The 21,001-nt window shown below is 43.3% G+C and overlaps 1 protein-coding gene across 1 annotated transcript; it reads right to left on the minus strand.

The window, feature by feature from the left end:
- Window positions 1-17,925: 17,925 nt before the first annotated feature.
- Window positions 17,926-19,256, minus strand: LOC125506000 (peroxidase 57-like). The gene is made up of 2 exons (XM_048670885.1): window positions 18,964-19,256; window positions 17,926-18,888 (listed from the first exon to the last, which is right to left on the minus strand). Exons 1-2 carry the CDS (start codon window positions 19,186-19,188, stop codon window positions 18,130-18,132), a joined length of 984 nt encoding a protein of 327 aa, XP_048526842.1. The 5' UTR covers window positions 19,189-19,256; the 3' UTR covers window positions 17,926-18,129.
- Between the last annotated feature and the right edge of the window lie 1,745 nt (window positions 19,257-21,001).

Below are 21,001 nucleotides of genomic sequence, written 5' to 3' on the forward strand. Positions count from 1 at the left end.
GAGGCTCATTAAGCAACACCTCATCCCTCCTTGATAGTATTGGCTTTTCCTAAAGACTCAATGTGATCTTGGATCACTAAAATATAAAATGAAGAGTCTTGAGCTTTTGAGCTTGAACCAATCCTTTGTCCTTAGCATTTTGAGGGTTCCACTTTCACATCCATGCCATGCCAATCATTGAGCTTTCCTGAAATAATCATCTTGGAATAGCATTAGCTCAATGAGCTATATGTTGTTATGAATTACCAAAACCACCTAGGGATAGTTGCACTTTCAGGTGGATTATGTTGGAGGGGGCACCGCACACGGCTAAGGGATGAACGATCAACTTGTGTGTTCTAGGGTGCCCCCTGCCCCCGTATATAAAGGAGCAAGGGGGGAGTCCGGCCGGCCCTTGGGGCGCACCAAGGAGGGGAGGAGTCCTCCTCCTAGTAGGAGTAGGACTCCCCCTTTCCTAGTCCAACTAGGAGGAGGAAGGAGGAAGGAAGGAGAGGAGAAGAGAGAAGGAAAGGGGGGAGCCGCCCCCCTTCCCTAGTCCAATTTGGACTAGAGGGAGAGGGGCACACGGTCTGCCATGGTCGGCCCTCTCTCTCTCTCTACTAAGGCTCATGTGGCCCATTAGTTCCCCGGAGGGGGGTGGTGGTTCCGGTAACCCTCCGGCACTTCGGTTTTCTCCGAAATCACCCGGAACACTTCCGGTGTACGAATATAGCCGTCCAATATATCAATCTTGATGTCTCGACCATTTCGAGACTCCTCATCATGTCCGTGATCACATCCGGGACTCCGAACTATCTTCGGTACATCAAAACACATAAACTCATAATACTGATTGTCATCGAATGTTAAGCATGCAGACCCTACGGGTTCGAGAACTATGTAGACATGACCGAGACATGTCTCCGGTCAATAACCAATAGCGGAACCTGGATGTTCATATTGGCTCCCACATATTCTACGAAGATCTTTATCGGTCAAACCACATAACGATATACGTTGTTCCCTTTGTCATCGGTATGTTACTCGCCGGAGATTCGATCATCGGTATCTCAATACCTAGTTCAATCTCAATACGGGCAAGTCTCTTTACTCGTTTCGTAATGCATCATCCCGTAACTAACTCATTAGTCACATTGCTTGCAAGGCTTATAGTGATGTGCATTACTGAGAGGGCCCAGAGATACCTCTCCGATACTCGGAGTGACAAATCCTAATCTCGATCTATGCCAACTCAACAAACACCATCAGAGACACCTGTAGAGCATCTTTATAGTCACCCAGTTACGTTGTGATGTTTGATAGCACACTAAGTGTTCCTCCGGTATTCAGGATTTCATGATCTCATAGTCATAGGAACATGTATAATTTATGGAGAAAGCAACAGCAACAAACTAAACGATCATCCATCTAAGCTAACGGATGGGTCAAGTCAATCACATAATTCTCTAATGATGTGATCCGTTAATCAAATGACAACTCATGTCTATGGTTAGGAAACGTAACCATTATTAATTCAACGAGCTAGTCTAGTAGAGGCATACTAGTGACATTCTGTTTGTCTATGTATTCACACATGTACTAAGTTTCCGGTTAATACAAATTCTAGCATGAATAATAAACATTTATCATGATATAAGGAAATATAAATAACAACTTTATTATTGCCTCTAGGGCATATTTCCTTCAATCTCCCACTTGCACTATTAGTCAATAATCTAGATTACATTGTAATGATTCTAACACCCATGGAGTCTTGGTGTTGATCATGTTTTGCTCATGAGAGAGGCTTAGTCAATGGGTCTGGCAACATTCAGTTATCCGTATGTATCTTGCAATCTCTATGTCTTCCCTCCTTGACTTGATGCGGATGGAATTGAAGCGTCTCTTTTGATGTGCTTGTTCTCTTGTGAAATCCGGATTCCTTTGCTAAGGCAATTGCACCAGTATTGTCACAAAAGATTTTCATTGGACCGATGCACTAGGTATTACACCTAGATCGGATATGAACTCCTTCATCCAGACTCCTTCATTTGCTGCTTCTGAAGCAGCTATGTACTCCGCTTCACACGTAGATCCCGCCACGATGCTCTGCTTGGAACTGCACCAACTGACAGCTCCACCATTTAATAAATACGTATCCGGTTTGTGACTTAGAGTCATCCGGATCAGTGTCAAAGCTTGCATCGACGTAACCGTTTACGACGAGCTCTTTGTCACCTCCATAAACGAGAAACATATCCTTAGTCCTTTTCAGGTATTTCAGGATGTTCTTGACCGCTGTCCAGTGATCCACTCCTGGATTACTTTGGTACCTCCCTGCTAAACTAATAGCAAGGCACACATCAGGTCTGGTACACAGCATTGCATACATGATAGAACCTATGGCTGAGGCATAGGGAATGACTTTCATTTTCTCTCTATCTTCTGCAGTGGTCGGGCATTGAGTCTGACTCAACTTCACACCTTGTAACACAGGCAAGAACCCTTTCTTTGCCTGATCCATTTTGAACTTCTTCAAAACTTTATCAAGGTATGTGCTTTGTGAAAGTCCAATTAAGCGTCTTGATCTATCTCTATAGATCTTGATGCCCAATATATAAGCAGCTTCACCGAGGTCTTTCATTGAAAAATTCTTATTCAAGTATCCTTTTATGCTATTCAGAAATTTAGTATCATTTCCGATCAACAATATGTCATCTACATATAATATCAGAAATGCTACAGAGCTCCCACTCACTTTCTTGTAAATACAGGCTTCTCCAAAAGTCTGTATAAAACCATATGCTTTGATCACACTATCAAAGCGTATATTCCAACTCCGAGAGGCTTGCACCAGTCCATAAATGGATCGCTGGAGCTTGCACACTTTGTTAGCACCTTTTGGATCGACAAAACCTTCTGGTTGCATCATATACAACTCTTCTTTAAGATATCCATTAAGGAATGCAGTTTTGACATCCATTTGCCAAATTTCATAATCATAAAATGTGGCAATTGCTAACATGATTCGGACGGACTTAAGCATCGCTACGGGTGAGAAGGTCTCATCGTAGTCAACTCCTTGAACTTGTCGAAAACCTTTTGCAACAAGTCAAGCTTTGTAGACACTAACATTATCGTCAGCGTTGGTCTTCTTCTTGAAGATCCATTTATTCTCTATGGCCTGCCGATCATCGGGCAAGTCAACCAAAGTCCATACTTTGTTCTCATACATGGATCCCATCTCAGATTTCATGGCCTCAAGCCATTTTGCGGAATCTAGGCTCATCATCGCTTCCTCATAGTTCGTAGGTTCGTCATGGTCAAGTAACATGACCTCCGGAACAGGATTACCATACCACTCTGGTGTGGATATTACTCTGGTTGACCTACGAGATTTGGTAGTAACTTGATCAGAAGTTTCATGATCATCATCATTAGCTTCCTCACTTATTGGTGTAGGAATCACTGGAACTGATTTCAGTGATGAACTACTTTCCAATAAGGGAGCGGGTACAATTACCTCATCAAGTTCTACTTTCCTCCCACTCACTTGTTTCGAGAGAAACTCCTTCTCTAGAAAGGATCCATTCTTAGCGACGAATATCTTGCCTTCGGATCTGTGATAGAAGGTGTACCCAACAGTCTCCTTTGGGTATCCTATGAAGACACATTTTTCCGATTTGGGTTCGAGCTTATCAGGTTGAAGCTTTTTCACATAAGCATCGCAGCCCCAAACTTTAAGAAACGACAATTTGGGTTCTTGCCAAACCACAGTTCATAAGGTGTCGTCTCGACGGATTTAGATGATCCCCTATTTAACGTGAATGCAACTGTCTCTAAAGCATAACCCTAAAACGATAACGGTAAATCAGTAAGAGACATCATAGATCGCTCCATATCTAGTAAAGTACGATTACGACGTTCGAACATACCATTACGCTGTGGTGTTCCGGGCGGCGTGAGTTGCGAAACTATTCCGTATTGTTTTAAATGAAGACCAAACTCGTAACTCAAATATTCTCCTCCACGATCAGATCGTAGAAACTTTATTTTCTTGTTACAATGATTTTCCACTTCACTCTGAAATTCTTTGAACTTTACAAATGTTCCAGACTTGTGTTTCATCAAGTAGATATACCCATATCTGCTCAAATCATCTGTGAAGGTGAGAAAATAAAGATATCCGCCACGAGCCTCAATGTTCATTGGACCACATACATCAGTATGTATGATTTCCAATAACTCTGTTGCTTGCTCCATTGTTCCGGAGAACGGAGTTTTAGTCATCTTGCCCATGAGGCATGGTTCGCAAGTACCAAGTGATTCATAATCAAGTTATTCCAGAAGTCCATCAGGATGGAGTTCCTTCATGCACTTTACACCAATATGACCCAAACGACAGTGCCAAAAATAAGTTGCACTATCATTATCAACTCTGCATCTTTTGGCTTCAATATTATGAACATGTGTATCACTACTATCAAGATTTAGTAAAAATAGACCACTCATCAAGGGTGCATGACCATAAAAGATATTACTCATATAAATAGAACAACCATTATTCTCTAATTTAAATGAATAACCGCCTCGCATCAAACAAGATCCAGATATAATGTTCATGCTCAACGCTGGCACCAGATAACAATTGTTTAGGTTAAAAACTAATCCCGAAGATAGATGTAGAGTTAGTTTGTCGACGGCGATCACATCGACTTTGGAACCATTTCCCACATGCATCGTCACCGCGTCCTTAGCCAATCTTCACTTAATCCGTAGCCCCTGTTTCGAGTTGCAAATATTAGCAACAGAACCGGCATCAAATACCCAGGCGCTACTGCGAGCATTACTAAGGTACACATCAATAACATGTATATCAAATATACCTTTCACTTTGCCATCATTCTTCTCCGTCAAATACTAGGGACAGTTCCGCTTCCACTGACCAGTCTATTTGCAGTAAAAGCACTCAGTCTCAGGTTTAGATCCAGACTTGGGTTTCTTCACTTGAGCAGCAACTGGCTTGCTGTTCTTCTTGAAGTTCCACTTCTTCCATTTACCTTTTTTCTTGAAACTGGTGGTCTTGTTGACCATCAACACTTGTGTAACATCCCAAAATTCTAAATTTTGGAATGTTATAATAAATAGATAGATTTGACTGATTGTTTGATTGATTGTCTGAAAGTGAGTGAATTCGAAACTTTTGAAAGTTAAATGAGAGGGAATAAAAGGACTTTCCCAAACTTTCATATTTGCTTTCTGATCTCCATGAATTCGAATTCTTTTCAAATAAAAAACCCTTGAGCGAAGATGATATGACTTCTTCCATTTAAAATTAAATGAAAGGGTATTTGAAAATAATTGAATTTCATTTGGAAATATTTCAATTCAGAAACTTTAAGCAACTCAATGATTTTCACGAGAGGAGATAAAATGACTTCTTCAAATTATGAAATATGAGTTGGGAGTTTCAAGGATCAAATTCAAAAGTCCTTTTGAAATTATTTTCAATTTGGATTTATTTGAGTTTTATTCAAATTATTTTTCTCCAAAAATAAAATATATGGAAATTAGGGTAACATGATTCCCTACAACAGAAAATTGGAGAAAAATTAATTTGAAATCATTTTGGTATTTTTAAAATGATTTTTGTTGGATTTTAATAGACCAGTAGCACTCTTTGATTTATCTGATTTTGTGTGTATTGTATTTAATGCTAGAAAAATGTTCACGTCATAGGAAATCTTTTTCTGAAAATTTTGATATATTATATGCCTATGTAAAAGTTTTATTTTTGCTTTTATTTTTGTTTTGCTGAAAAAAAATGTATTTAAAAAAACAAAATCTCTCGCGCCGACCAACTGGGCCACGGCCCAGCCAGCCAGCCGGCCCAAAACGGGCGCCGCCTTCGCCCCGAGTCCAGGCGCTGCACGCGCCGCCGCCGCCCGTGTCCGGCGCGGACACCGCCGCCGTTGCCCCCTCCCGCAAGCTCCGCGCCTCGTCTCCCTCCTTAAATAGCGGAGCACCGGGCCCCCTCTCCGCGATGCCGCCGCCGCATCCCGCATCGTCGCCTCGCCGCGCTGCCACCGCCGCACGCATCGCCGCCGCCGCCGCAAGCCGGAGCTCGCCGACGCCCGCTGCCCTCGCGCCGCCCCTCGCCCAGCGCCTCGCCTAGCCCCTCGCCGCCCCGCGTAGCTGCTGCCTCCGCCGCCCTGCGCCGCTGCCGCCGCCGCGCCGGAGCGCGCTGCCCTCGCCGGAGCCACGCCGCCCTCGCCGGAGATCCGTCGCCGGTTCCTCACCGAAGAACCGCCCCGAACCGGTATAAAACCGCCCGGTTCGCCGGTTTTTTTTTAGGGTTCGGTTTTCGTTTAAAAAACGGTTTAGTTTTTTTTTATTAGATCTATTTAGAGAACGTTCACTATTTAGACCTTATAAGCGAGCGTTCGCTTTTTAGTCTTTTTCTTTTTCTGTTATTTTCGGCCAGGGACCTAGATGTGAATACTTTCTTCACAGATTAGTCCCTGAACTTCAAACGATCATTACTTTTTACTCGTTTGCCCAAATCCAACGAAACCAACGCCCACTTCTTCGTTATGATGTCCTCTATCCATTAATCCAACTTAAACATGTTTTTTAAAAGTTTAAAATTTGAATTAGATCAGATTTGAATTCAAACTTCATTTGATCATAACTTGAGTTTCGTAGCTCCGTTTGAGTTGATTCTTTTTGCAAATCGAAGCTCTTGACCTAAACATTCTAATAAGGCCAAATTCACATAATTTGGTACTGTTAGAAATTGTTTTATGTTGCAAGATTTATTTGCTTGGTTTTGATTTTTCCGAATCATCTTCTTCGTTCTTTCTGATCTTTTGAGTGATTGCTTATGTGTGGTTACTATTGCTTGCTTACGATAGATTGGCCGGAGTGTGACGAGTAGATCTATCAAGAGTTTTGAGTGCGAATCATCTTCATCAACATTGCAGGCAAGTTCACACTTTAATCATACCTTTTCTACAACCCATGTTTTATTGCATTAGATCAATCCTCTCACATTGCATGATTAGGATCTAATTAAACTGTGGGATGGGAAGTAGATGAGGTAGTACCTATCACCTATATTATTATGAAACCTTTGGGAGTTACTTCTACGTTTGCTTATTATGCCATGCTATGCTAGTAAACATGGATTGGGTGAGTGATATCCATGTCAGATGTGAGTTGATAATTAATGGTTTATCTAAGGTGGCAACTTAAACACACATCTGGGTGGATTGAGGCACCTGATGTCTATCAGGACTTGCCTGTTTTTCTTTGGACCGCCACCCAGGCTCAAAGGGATCATGAGATTATTCATACTAGAAACTTCCGTGTGCAGCCACAAGCCATTATGGGCTCTGGCATAGTTGACTAAGTTGTGCGAACTCTTACAGTGGTAGACTAGCAGATGTAGGGGATGTAGGTGGTACGGTCTACCCGATCGTAAGGTGCTAGCGCTTCTGAAAGACTATGTCTCGGTCATCCGTCTTCTCAAACATCCTGTAGTGCGAGAAACCAAACGGAGGCGATCGAGTCTTGTGGGGAAAAGTGCGCAAACCTCTGCAGAGTGTACAAACTAATCATGATTAGCCGTGTCCCCGGTTATGGACATCTTGAGTATCTAGTTCTTGGATTATCCTGTTGATCTCATCACGTTACTTTAAATGAATATTGTTGGGTTTAATGATGTTACTTAATTGGGATTGAGAATGTTGTCAACCATTCTCAATGTTCAACAACCACCATGATAGTAAAAAAATTTATTCCTTTGCAGTAGGGAAAAATTGGCTTTTCGCAAAAACCTTATAACCATAGAGCTTTTCCACCAGCCATATATGCATATAATGATAGCCATTGTTAATTTCCTCTATGGTGTGAATTTGCCAGTACATTCAATGTACTGACCCGTTTCGGGCTGCAACGTCTCATGTTGCAGGTTTCTTACGTCGAGTAAGTGATACGTTAGGGTTACGATTTCTACACTCAACTTTGCCGTTAGGGTTGATGGGAATCCACAACCTGGTTGCTTCCGCTATATGAATTGAGGTAATAGTATTTACGTTACTTTATACATGTGATTTACCTCTGTTATAAATCCTTCGAGTACTGTGTGTGTCAGCATACTGATCCAGGGATGACACTTAAGCACATAGACTCGTAATACCATTTGGGTCGGGTCGCTAGAACTTGATGCTCCTTCTTGATTTCTACCTCCGTAGCCTTTAGCATTGCGAAGAGCTCAGCAATAGTCTTATCCATCCCTTGCATATTATAGTTCATCACGAAGCTCTTGTAGCTTGGTGGTAGTGATTGAAGAACTCTGTCAATGACACTATCATCAGGAAGATTAACTCCCAGTTGAGTCAAGTGGTTGTGGTACCCAGACATTCTGAGTATATGTTCACTGACAGAACTATTCTCCTCCATTTTGCAACTATAGAACTTATTGGAGACTTCATATCTTTCAGTCCGGGCATTTGCTTGAAATATTAACTTCAACTCCTGGAACATCTCATATGCTCCATGATGTTCAAAACGTCGTTGAAGTCCCGGTTCTAATCCGTAAAGCATGGCACACTGAACTATCAGGTAGTCATCAGCTTTTGCTCTGCCAGGTGTTCACAACATCTGGCGTTGCTCCTGCAGCGGGTTTGTCACCTAGCAGTGCTTCTAGGACGTAATTCTTCTATGCAGCAATGAGGATAATCCTCAAGTTATGGACCCAGTCCGTGTAGTTGCTACCATCATCTTTCAACTTAGCTTTCTCTAGGAACGCATTAAAATTCAACGGAACAACAGCACGGGCCATCTACCTACAACAACATAGACATGCAAAATACTACCACGTACTAAGTTCATGATAAATTAAAGTTCAGTTAATCAAATTACTTAAGAACTCCCACTTACATAGACATCCCTCTAATCATCTAAGTGATCACGTGATCCATATCAACTAAACCATGTCCGATCATCACGTGAGATGGAGTAGTTTTCAATGGTGAACATTGATGTCTACTACACAACCTTCTTCTTGTAGACGTTGTTGGGCCTCCAAGTGCAGAGGTTTGTAGGACAGTAGCAAATTTCCCTCAAGTGGATGACCTAAGGCTTATCAATCCGTGCGAGGCGTAGGATTAAGATGGTCTCTCTCAGACAACCCTGCAACCAAATAACAAAGAGTCTCTCGTGTCCCCAACACACCCAATACAATGGTACATTGTATAGGTACACTAGTTCGGCGAAGAGATGGTGATACAAGTGCAATATGGATAGTAGATAATGGTTTTTGTAATCTGAAAATATAAAAACAGCAAGGTATCTAATGATAAAAGTGAGCGAAAATGGTATTGCAATGCATTAAAACAAGGCCTAGGGTTCATACTTTCACTAGTGCAAGTTCTCTCAACAATAATAACATAATTGGATCATATAACTATCCCTCAACATGCAACAAAGAGTCACTCCAAAGTCACGAATAGCGGAGAACAAACGAAGAGATTATGGTAGGGTACGAAACCACCTTAAAGTTATCCTTTCTGATCGATCTATTCAAGAGTCCGTAGTAAAAATAACATGAAGCTATTCTTTCCGTTCGATCTATCATAGAGTTCATACTAGAATAACACCTTAAGACACAAATCAACCAAAACCCTAATGTCACCTAGATACTCCAATGTCACCTCAAGTATCCGTGGGTATGATTATATGATATGCATCACACAATCTCAGATTCATCTATTCAACCATCACAAAGAACTTCAAAGAGTGCCCCAAAGATTCTACCAGAGAGTCAAGACGAAAACGTGTGCCAACCCCTATGCATAAGTTCACGAGGTCACGGAACCCGCAAGTTGATCACCAAAACATACATCAAGTGGATCAATAGAATAACCCATTGTCACCACGGTTATCCCATGCAAGACATACATCAAGTGTTCTCAAATCCTTAAAGACTCAATCCGATAAGATAACTTCAAAGGGAAAACTCAATCCATCACAAGAGAGTAGAGGGGGAGAAACATCATAAGATCCAACTATAATAGCAAAGCTCGCGATACATCAAGTTCGTACCACCTCAAGAACACGAGAGAGAGAGAGAGATCAAACACATAGCTACTAGTACATACCCTCAGCCCCGAGGGAGAACTACTCCCTCCTCGTCATGGAGAGCGCCGGGATGATGAAGATGGCCACTGGAGAGGGATTCCCCCCTCTGACAGGGTGCCGGAACGGGTCTAGATTGGTTTTCGGTGGCTACGGAGGCTTCTGGCAGCGGAACTCCCGATCTATTCTCCTCCTCGATGTTTGGGGGGTATATGGATATATATATAGGAGGAAGAAGTATGTCGGTGGAGCAACGAGGGGCCCACGAGGGTGGAGGGCGCGCCCAGGGGGGTGGGTGCGCCCCTGCCTCGTGGTTGCCTCGTTGATTGCCTGACGTATACTCCAAGTCTCCTGGATTGCTTCCGTTCCAAAAATAACTCTCCCGAAGGTTTCATTCCGTTTGGACTCCGTTTGATATTCCTTTTCTTCGAAAAACTGAAATAGGCAAGAAAACAGCAATTTGGGCTGGGTCTCCGGTTAATAGGTTAGTCCCAAAAATAATATAAAAGTGTAAAATAAAGCCCATAAACATCCAAAACAGGTAATATAATAGCATGGAACAATCAAAAATTATAGATACGTTGGAGACGTATCAATGATTATACTATATGCAGCACACAATCTCAGATTCATCTATTAAACCAACACAAAGAACTTCAAAGAGTGCCCCAAAATTTCTACCAGAGATTCAAGACGAAAACATGTGCCAACCCTTATGCATAAGTTCATGAGGTCACGGAACTCGCAAGTTGATCGCCAAAACATACATCAAGTAGATCACGTGATATCCCATTGTCACCACAGATAAGCACATGCAAGACATACATCAAGTGTTCTCAAACCCTTAAAGACTCAATCTGATAAGATAACTTCAAAGGGAAAACTAAATCCATTACAAGAGAGTAGAGGGGGAGAAACATCATAAGATCCAACTATAATAGCAAAGCTCACGATACATCAAGATCATGCCAAATCAAGTACACGAGAGAGAGAGAGAGAGATCAAACACATAGCTATTGGTACATACCCTCAGCCCCGAGGGTGAACTACTCCCTCCTCGTCATGGAGAGCACCGGGATGATGAAGATGGCCACCGGAGAGGTATTCCCCCCTCCGGCAGGGTGCCGGAACGGGTCTAGATTGGTTTTCGGTGGCTACAGAGGCTTGCGGCAGCGGAACTCCTGATCTCGGTTACTTTCTGGAAGTTTGGGGGTTATATAAGAGGTGTTGGAGTCGGGAACAAGTCAGGGGGTCCCCGAGGCGGCCACGAGGTAGGGGGGCGCGCCCCCCACCCTCGTGGTGGCCTCGGGACTCTTATGGCCCATCTCCGGTACTCCGTGTGCTTCTTCTGGTCCAAAAATGATCTCCGTGAAATTTTAGGTCAATTGGACTCCGTTTGATTTTCCTTTTCTGTACTCAAAAACAAGGAAAAAACAGAAACTGACACTGGGCTCTAGGTTAATAGGTTAGTCCCAAAAATCATATAAAATAGCATATAAATGCATATAAAACATCCAAGGTTGATAATATAATAGCATGGAACAAACAAAAATTATAGATATGTTGGAGACGTATCAAACATCACTATGTTGATCATATCTACTATATGATTCACGCTCGACCTTTCGGTCTCAGTGTTCCGACGCCATATCTATATATGCTAGGCTCGTCAAGTTTAACTCGAGTATTCTGCGTGTGCAAAACTGACTTGCACCCGTTGTATGTGAACGTAGAGTTTATCACACCCGATTATCATGTGGTGTCTCGGCACGACGAACTTTAACAATGGTGCATACTCAAGGAGAACACTTATACCTTGAAATTTAGTGAGAGATCATCTTATAATGCTACCACTGAACTAAGCAAAATAGGATGCATAAAGGATAAATATCACATGCAATCAATATAAGTCCTGACACTAAGGACATCTGCCGCCATCTCCAAAACACCGTTATGATCACCGTCGTCACCGGCTTGACACCTTGATCTCCATCGAAGCATTGTTGTCGTCTCGCCAACTATTGCTTCTACGACTATAGCTATCGCTTAGTGATAAAGTAAAGCAATTACATGGCGATTGCATTTCATACAATAAAGCGACAACCATATGGCTCCTGCCAGTTGCCGATAACTGTGTTACAAAACATGATCATTTCATACAATAAAATTTAGCATCATGTCTTGACCATATCACATCACAACATGTCCTGCAAAAACAAGTTAGACGTCCTCTACTTTGTTGTTGCACGTTTTATGTGGCTGCTACAGGCTGAGTAAGAACCGTTCTTACCTACGCATCAAAAACCACAATGCGGTATAGTGATTGCTTTTTGATCTTCAGAAAGAACCTTGTTCATTGAATCCGATTCAACTAAAGTTGGAGAAACTAACACCCACCAGCCACCTGTGTGCGAAGCACGTTGGTAGAACCAATCTCGCGTAAGCGTACGTGTAATGTCGGTCTGGGCCGCTTCATCCAACAATACCGTTGAATCAAGAATCAACTAGTGACGCAAGCAATATGTATATACCCACGCCCACAACTCCTTTGTGTTCTACTCATGCATATAACATCTATGCATAGACCTGGCTCGGATGCCACTGTTGGGCAACGTGGTAATTTCAAAAAAATTCCTACGTACACACAAGATCTATCATGGTGATGCATAGTAACGAGAGGGGAAGAGTGCTGTCCACGTACCCTCGTAGACCGTAAGCAGAAGGGTTATGACAACGCGGTTCATGTAGTCATACATCTTCACGATCTGACCGATCCTAGTACTGAAAGTACGGCACCTCCGTGATCTGCACACGTTCGGCTTGGTGACGCCCCACGAACTCTCAATCCAACTGAGTGTCGAGGGAGAGCTTCGTCAGCATGACGGCGTGATGACGGTGATGATGAAGCTACCGGCGCAGGGCTTCGCCTAAGCACTACAACGATATGACCGAGGTGGATTATGGTGGAGGGGGGCACCGCACACGGCTAAGGGATCAATGATCAACTTGTGTGTTCTAGGGTGCCCCCTGCCCCCGTATATAAAGGAGCAAGGGGGAAGGCCGGTCGGCACTTGGGGCGCGCATGGGAGGGGAGGAGTCCTCCTCCTAGTAGGAGTAGGACTCTCCCTTTCCTAGTCCAACTAGGAGGAGGAAGGGGGAAGGAAGGAGAGGAGAAGGGAGAAGGAAAGAGGGGCGCCCCCCCCCTTCCCTTGTCCAATTCGGACTAGAGGGGGAGGGGGCGCCCGGCCTGCCCTGGTCGGCCCTCTCTCTCTCTCCACTAAGGCCCATGTGGCCCATTAGTTCCCCGGGAGGGAGGGGGTTCCGGTAACCCTCCGGCACTCCGATTTTCTCCGAAATCACCCGGTACACTTCCGGTATCCGAATATAGCCGTCCAATATATCAATATTTTATGTCTCAACCATTTCGAGACTCCTCGTCATGTCCATGATAACATCCGAGACTCCGAACTATCTTCGGTACATCAAAACACATAGACTCGTAATACCGATCATCACCGAACGTTGAGCGTGGGGACCCTACGGGTTCGAGAACTATGTAGACATGACCGAGACACGTCTCCGGTCAATAACCAATAGCGGAACCTGGATGTTCATATTGGCTCCCACATATTCTACGAAGATCTTTATCGGTCAAACCACATAACGATATATGTTGTTCCCTTTGTCATCGGTATGTTACTTGCCCAAGATTCGATCGTCGGTATCTCAATACCTAGTTCAATCTCGTTACCGGCAAGTCTCTTTACTCGTTTCGTAATGCATCATCCCGTAAGTAACTCATTAGTCACATTGCTTGCAAGGCTTATAGTGATGTGCATTACCGAGAGGGCCCAGAGATACCTCTCCGATACTCGGAGTGACAAATCCTAATATCGATCTATGCCAACTCAACAAACACCATCAGAGACACCTGTAGAGCATCTTTATAGTCACCCAGTTACGTTGTGATGTTTGATAGCACACTAAGTGTTCCTCCGGTATTCAGGAGTTGCATGATCTCATAGTCATAGGAACATGTATAATTTATGGAGAAAGCAACAGCAACAAACTAAACGATCATCCATCTAAGCTAACGGATGGGTCAAGTCAATCACATAATTCTCTAATGATGTGATCCGTTAATCAAATGACAACTCATGTCTATGGTTAGGAAACGTAACCATTATTAATTCAACAAGCTAGTCTAGTAGAGGCATACTAGTGACATTCTGTTTGTCTATGTATTCACACATGTACTAAGTTTCCGGTTAATACAATTCTAGCATGAATAATAAACATTTATCATGATATAAGGGAATATAAATAAAAACTTTATTATTGCCTCTATGGCATATTTCCTCCCGTCTCCCACTTGAACTAGAGTCAATAATCTAGATTACATTGTAATGATTATAACACCCATGGAGTCTTGGTGCTGATCATGTTTTTCTCGTGAGAGAGGCTTAGTCAACGGGTCTGCAACATTCAGATCCGTATGTATCTTGCAAATCTCTATGTCTCCCTCCTTGAGTTGATCGCGGATGGAATTGAAGCGTCTCTTGATGTGCTTGGTTCTCTTGTGAAATCTGGATTCCTTTGCCAAGGCAATTGCACCAGTGTTGTCACAAAAGATTTTCATTGGACCCGATGCACTAGGTATGACACCTAGATTGGATATGAACTCCTTCATCCAGACTCCTTCATTTGCTGCTTCTGAAGCAGCTATGTACTCCGCTTCACACGTAGATCCCGCCACGATGCTCTGCTTGGAACTGCACCAACTGACAGCTCCACCATTTAATAAAAACACGTATCCGGTTAGTGACTTAGAGTCATCTGGATCAGTGTCAAAGCTTGCATCGACGTAACCGTTTACGACGAGCTCTTTGTCACATCCATATACGAGAAGCATATCCTTAGTCCTTTTCAGGTATTTCAGGATGTTCTTGACCGTTGTCCAGTGATCCACTCCTGGATTACTTTGGTATCTTCCTGCTAAACTAATAGCAAGGCACACATCAGGTCTGGTACACAGCATTGCATACATGATAGAACCTATGGCTGAAGCATAGGGAATGACTGCCATTTTCTCTCTATCTTCTGCAGTGGTCGAGCATTGAGTCTGACTCAACTTCACACCTTGTAACACAGGCAAGTACCCTTACTTTGCCTGATCCATTTTGAAATTCATCAAAACTTTATCAAGGTATGTGCTTTGTGAAAGTCCAATTAAGCGTCTTGATCTATCTCTATAGATCTTCATGCCCAATATATAAGCAGCTTCACCGAGGTCTTTCATTGAAAAAATCTTAGTCAAGTATCCTTTTATGCTATTCAGAAATTTAGTGTCATTTTTGATCAACAATATGTCATCTACATATAATATCAGAAACGCTACAGAGCTCCCACTCGCTTTCTTGTAAATACAGGCTTCTCCAAAAGTCTGTATAAAACCATATGCTTTGATCACACTATCAAAGCGTATATTCCAACTCCGAGAGGCTTGCACCGGTCCATAAATGGATCGCTGGAGCTTGCACACTTTGTTAGCACCTTTTGGATCGACAAAACCTTCCGGTTGCATCATATACAACTCTTCTTTAAGATATCCATTAAGGAATGCAGTTTTAACATCCATTTGCCAAATTTCCTAAACATAAAATGTGGCAATTGCTAACATGATTCAGACGGACTTAAGCATCGCTACGGGTGAGAAGGTCTCATCGTAGTCAACTCCTTGAACTTGTCGAAAACCTTTTGCAACAAGTCAAGCTTTGTAGACACTAACATTATCGTCAGCGTTGGTCTTCTTCTTGAAGATCCATTTATTCTCTATGGCCTGCCGATCATCGGGCAAGTCAACCAAAGTCCATACTTTGTTCTCATACATGGATCCCATCTCAGATTTCATGGCCTCAAGCCATTTTGCGGAATCTAGGCTCATCATCGCTTCCTCATAGTTCGTAGGTTCGTCATGGTCAAGTAACATGACCTCCAGAACAGGATTACCATACCACTCTGGTGTGGATATTACTCTGGTTGACCTACGAGATTCGGTAGTAACTTGATCAGAAGTTTCATGATCATCATCATTAGCTTCCTCACTTATTGGTGTAGGAATCACTGGAACTGATTTCAGTGATGAACTACTTTCCAATAAGGGAGCGGGTACAATTACCTCATCAAGTTCTACTTTCCTCCCACTCACTTGTTTCGAGAGAAACTCCTTCTCTAGAAAGGATCCATTCTTAGCGACGAATATCTTGCCTTCGGATCTGTGATAGAAGGTGTACCCAATAGTCTCCTTTGGGTATCCTATGAAGACACGTCTCCGGTCAATAACCAATAGCGGAACCTGGATGTTCATATTGGCTCCCACTTATTCTACGAAGATCTTTATCGGTCAAACCACATAACGATATATGTTGTTCCCTTTGTCATCGGTATGTTACTTGCCCAAGATTCGATCGTGGGTATCTCAATACCTAGTTCAATCTCATTACCGGCAAGTCTCTTTACTCGTTTCGTAATGCATCATCCCGTAACTAACTCATTAGTCACATTGCTTGCAAGGCTTATAGTGATGTGCATTACCGAGAGGGCCCAGAGATACCTCTCCGATACTCGGAGTAACAAATCCTAATCTCGATCTATGCCAACTCAACAAACACCATCGGAGACACCTGTAGAGCATCTTTATAGTCACCCAGTTACGTTCTGACGTTTGATAGCACACTAAATGTTCCTCTGGTATTCGGGAGTTGCATGATCTCATAGTCATAGGAACATATGTATAAGTTGTGGAGAATGCAATAGCAACAAACTAAACGATCATCGTACTAAGCGAACGGATGGTTCAAGTCAATCACATCATTCTCTAATGATGTGATCCGTTAATCAAATGACAACTCATGTCTATGGTTGGGAAACATAACCATCATTGATTCAACGAGCTAGTCTAGTAGAGGCATACTAGTGACATTCTGTTTGTCTATGTATTCACACAGGTACTAAGTTTCCGGTTAATACAATTCTAGCATGAATAATAAAAATTTATCATGATATAAGGAAATATAAATAACAACTTTATTATTGCCTCTAGGGCATATTTCCTTCAGTGTGTGCAAATTTTCTTGACCATATGACATAGGTGAAGCTCGGGACAAAAAATCAATGCTCAAAAATCGAAATTTTGAACGTTTCTCAAAGATTCAATTTTTTCAGTCCGCATTTCATATCGCCATGACATTTTGCAGGCATATAGACAACTCGTTCAACTTTCATGCCAAAAAAATTAACTCCTTTTCATTTTGTCTGCTATTTTTAAATTGTTTACTGTTCATCCACAGGAGCAGATGAGCTCGAGCACTCAAAAACCGTCCTATGTGATATTGTTCCTATGTACCAACAAAATTGAATGGTTTTGTATGATCATCTTTTATATGTCTATTTGCATTGAGAGTTCCCTCACCAATTATGATTTGTAATAACCGCTGCTATGTTGTTACACATCGAAAATATCACAACCGGAAGGAAGCTTGTGCGACCGTGTGTTGTGTGTCCACTAAGGGGCTGGTCTCGAGAGACCAAAGGATTTTCTGCAAATGTGAAACAGTGACGGGCCTCTTGCAACACCACAACTACCAGTCATGCGGTAGATGCAGATAAACGGTCATAAGTGAGTGATGTCAGAAGCACCATGATTATCAACTTTGGGTAAAAAAACCATGATTACCAACTAGCTAAGTCTTTTATATAGTAGAGATATGTGACTGAAATGTACTTATATATCCATAATATCAATTATGTTGCTGTTGATCTCAGTCGTTCATGTTATTTGAAATTGTTCAGTGGAACACAAATTAAATGAATGGAGAGAACGAAGTACATCAAGATGAATCCGACCAAAACCAAAAAAGGGAAGAAAAAAAATACCACCAATCAGACCGGAAATAAACACAAAAGGCACACCATTAATTGATGTCTCCTCAGAAAACGATGATGATCTCATCAGTTGAACCTGCTGCAGACCCTGCGGACCTCTCCCTGCGTGGCGGTAAGCACCTTGACCTCCCCCAGCTTGACGAGGGCCTGCGGGAAGAGCCAGTTGAAGTGGTCGGTGTTGGCGAGCCTGTCGACCATCCACCGCGTGGAGCTGTCGTTGTAGAGGTTCTGGTCGACCATGAGCACGCCACGGCGCTGCTGCAGCATCTTGTAGAAGCTGTTGTCCACCTTGGACGCGCTGGCCCGGTCGTCGAGGTACAGGATGGTGTTGTCGGACGACGCCGTGTCGGGGCACGGGTATCTCTTGTACGTGGCCGCGGTGTTGGGGTCCATGCTCGGGTCCGTTGCTCCGGCCCTGCCGCCGTAGCTGTACAGGCGGCTCCTCTTGATCATGCTGCAGTGCGTGACGCCGACGGTGTGCGCGCCCAGGAGAACGACCATGTCGTCCGAGGTGAGGCCGAGGTTGCGGAAGAAAGCGGCTGCCTTGGGGACCGTGTCATCCGGCCCGGGAAGGTTCACGTCGGTGGCCACGGACCGCCGGCTGTCCCTGCGCCCGGTGCGCACCGCGTATCTTCGCCCCGTGGACGCGGCGACGGCGTCTCTGGTTGCGAGGACCTCGATGTCGGAGCAGGATACGACGCCGGGGCACCGCTTCTCGAGCTCCGTCTTGATCGCAGTGATGAGCTCGTAGCCCTTGACGCTCAGGTTCGGCTTTGCCGTCTTCTCTGTGCTGTAACCGTCGATGAGCAGCCCGCCGTCGCAGCCCTACGCAGGTCAAACACGTTAGGCGATCTTACTGTGGAGTAGAAGAATTAATGGCGCGCACGTAGGAGTACATACGTTGACACCGCACTCGTGGAACAGCAAGCGTAGGAGGTGGGCGACAATGTCGCTGTTGCTGGCGAAGCGGGCCTGGACGATACCCTGGACGACCGCCTCCACGTCGCTCCCGCGGCACTTGCCCGTGTAGAACCCGCTCTGCAGCTGCGCCTGGCCATCGGTGGCAAGCCCAAGCACGGTGACGGCGAGCACCACCGCTAGCACCGCTGCCCTTGTGTGCCCCATCGCTACCTAGCTAGCTAATTGCTAGGTGCGAGTGATAGATTAAGCTCTTGGTGCTTGGGCTATGGAGGTGTGAGAAGCAAATGGCTCGTTTCTCTCCTATTTATAGTATAGGTTAGTGGATGACATGGTTTCCTTGAAGTTGTCTGATGTTCGGTCATGGAGATCACGTATGCCTTGATTCCGTTCTTTCTCAAATCTTAACCAAGCAAGTGGGCATGTGCTCGCTGTGCCTGCACGAATGATTGGGATTTGTTTTACAGATCCTCCGAAGCATTCTAAGTTTTGCTGGCAAGAAGCCAACCACGACATCCGACGTGGTATGCTGTCTCTTTGCTGAATGACTCATGTAAATATGCTTATTTAGATTTGGCGTGCGTAGGGTGTAGCTTACCACCACGCCCAACGTCGTCGTTTGGCGTTGAATTGTGGATGGTCAGTACAGTTTTTTTTTTTTTGAACAATGGTCAGTACAGTTATGTGAGCTGTTACGATGCACGAGGGAGCGGTCGGCTCAAGCTAATAGAGCAACTCTAGTAGAGTCAGTCAAAATTGTTGCCTTCAAATCGATTTGAAGGCCGCTCCATTTTTATTTTTATTTCAGGCTACACACTATGTGTAAACTTTTACACTCAGAGCCACTAAAAAAGATAACTTTCAAATTTTGCCACGTGTGGTATCCACTCGTCAATGGGATATAATTTCTCAAATGACAAGTGTCACATGTGTTGCATGAAGCACTACGGCCTTCACTTTTTTACTTCTAAAGTTGCCATTCAAAAAGAAAAAAACAAACAAACAAAACTGAAACTTGTCATCCGAAAAGAAGTTGTCATGCTTGACAATTAAAATATGTTTTGAGTTACCATGTGTCTGTGCCACACGTGTGGCACTTATCAGGGTCCTATATATTTACCAGGAGTATCTTCGTTTTGTGCTGCGAATCCCACCAATGTGTCTCTCACCTCAAGCAGATCTGGCCCACCCTCCTCTCCGGCAAAGTCCTCCACCTCCTCCCCGATCTTTGGTTTGTAGGAATGGAATCCTATTCCTATGGAGGAAATCTTCTTATCCTCCATATTTCATAGGAAAATAAACATTAGCCTAGACTCAATGGAAAAAAAAATCCTATAATGTGAAACAAAGGACATCTCCTTTCTTATTCCTACTCATAGGATTTGAGATGCATGTCATCTCATTTTCTATGACTTTTTTATTCCTATAATTTTTCTACCATATGAACCAAAGGAGGCCTAAGATGACATGTATCTCAAATCCTATGAGTAGGAATAAGAAAGAAGATGCCTTTTGATTCACATCATAGGATTTTTTTTTTCATTGAGTCTAGATTAATGTTTATTTTCCTATGAAATGTGGATGATAGGAAGAATTCCTCCATAGGAATAGGATTCCATTCCTACAAACCAAAGAGCTCTAAAGGAATTTTTTCTATAGAAATCCTATCCTATGAAATTCCTACAAGATTCCTCTAAACCAAAGAAGGCCTAAGTTTCCAACGTGGCACTCAATTTTCATCGGCTATGCTTGATTCCACGGCTTTTGATGGTGGGGGGGGTTAGGGAAATTTCCCTCCTTAAGGCCTCCTTTGGTTTGGAGGAATTTCATAGGAATTTTAGAGGATAGGATTCTTATAGGATTTTTTCCTTTAGAGCCCTTTGGTTCATAGGAATAGATTTCTATTCCTACATAGGATTGGTTCCTATCCTCCACATTTCATAGGAAAATAAAAATGAGCCTAGACTCAATGGAAAAATTCCTTTGGTGTCAACCAAATGACATCTCATTTCCTATCCCT

This window comes from Triticum urartu, chromosome 5 (assembly GCF_003073215.2).
Source record: "Triticum urartu cultivar G1812 chromosome 5, Tu2.1, whole genome shotgun sequence".
NCBI classification, from domain to species: domain Eukaryota; kingdom Viridiplantae; phylum Streptophyta; class Magnoliopsida; order Poales; family Poaceae; genus Triticum; species Triticum urartu.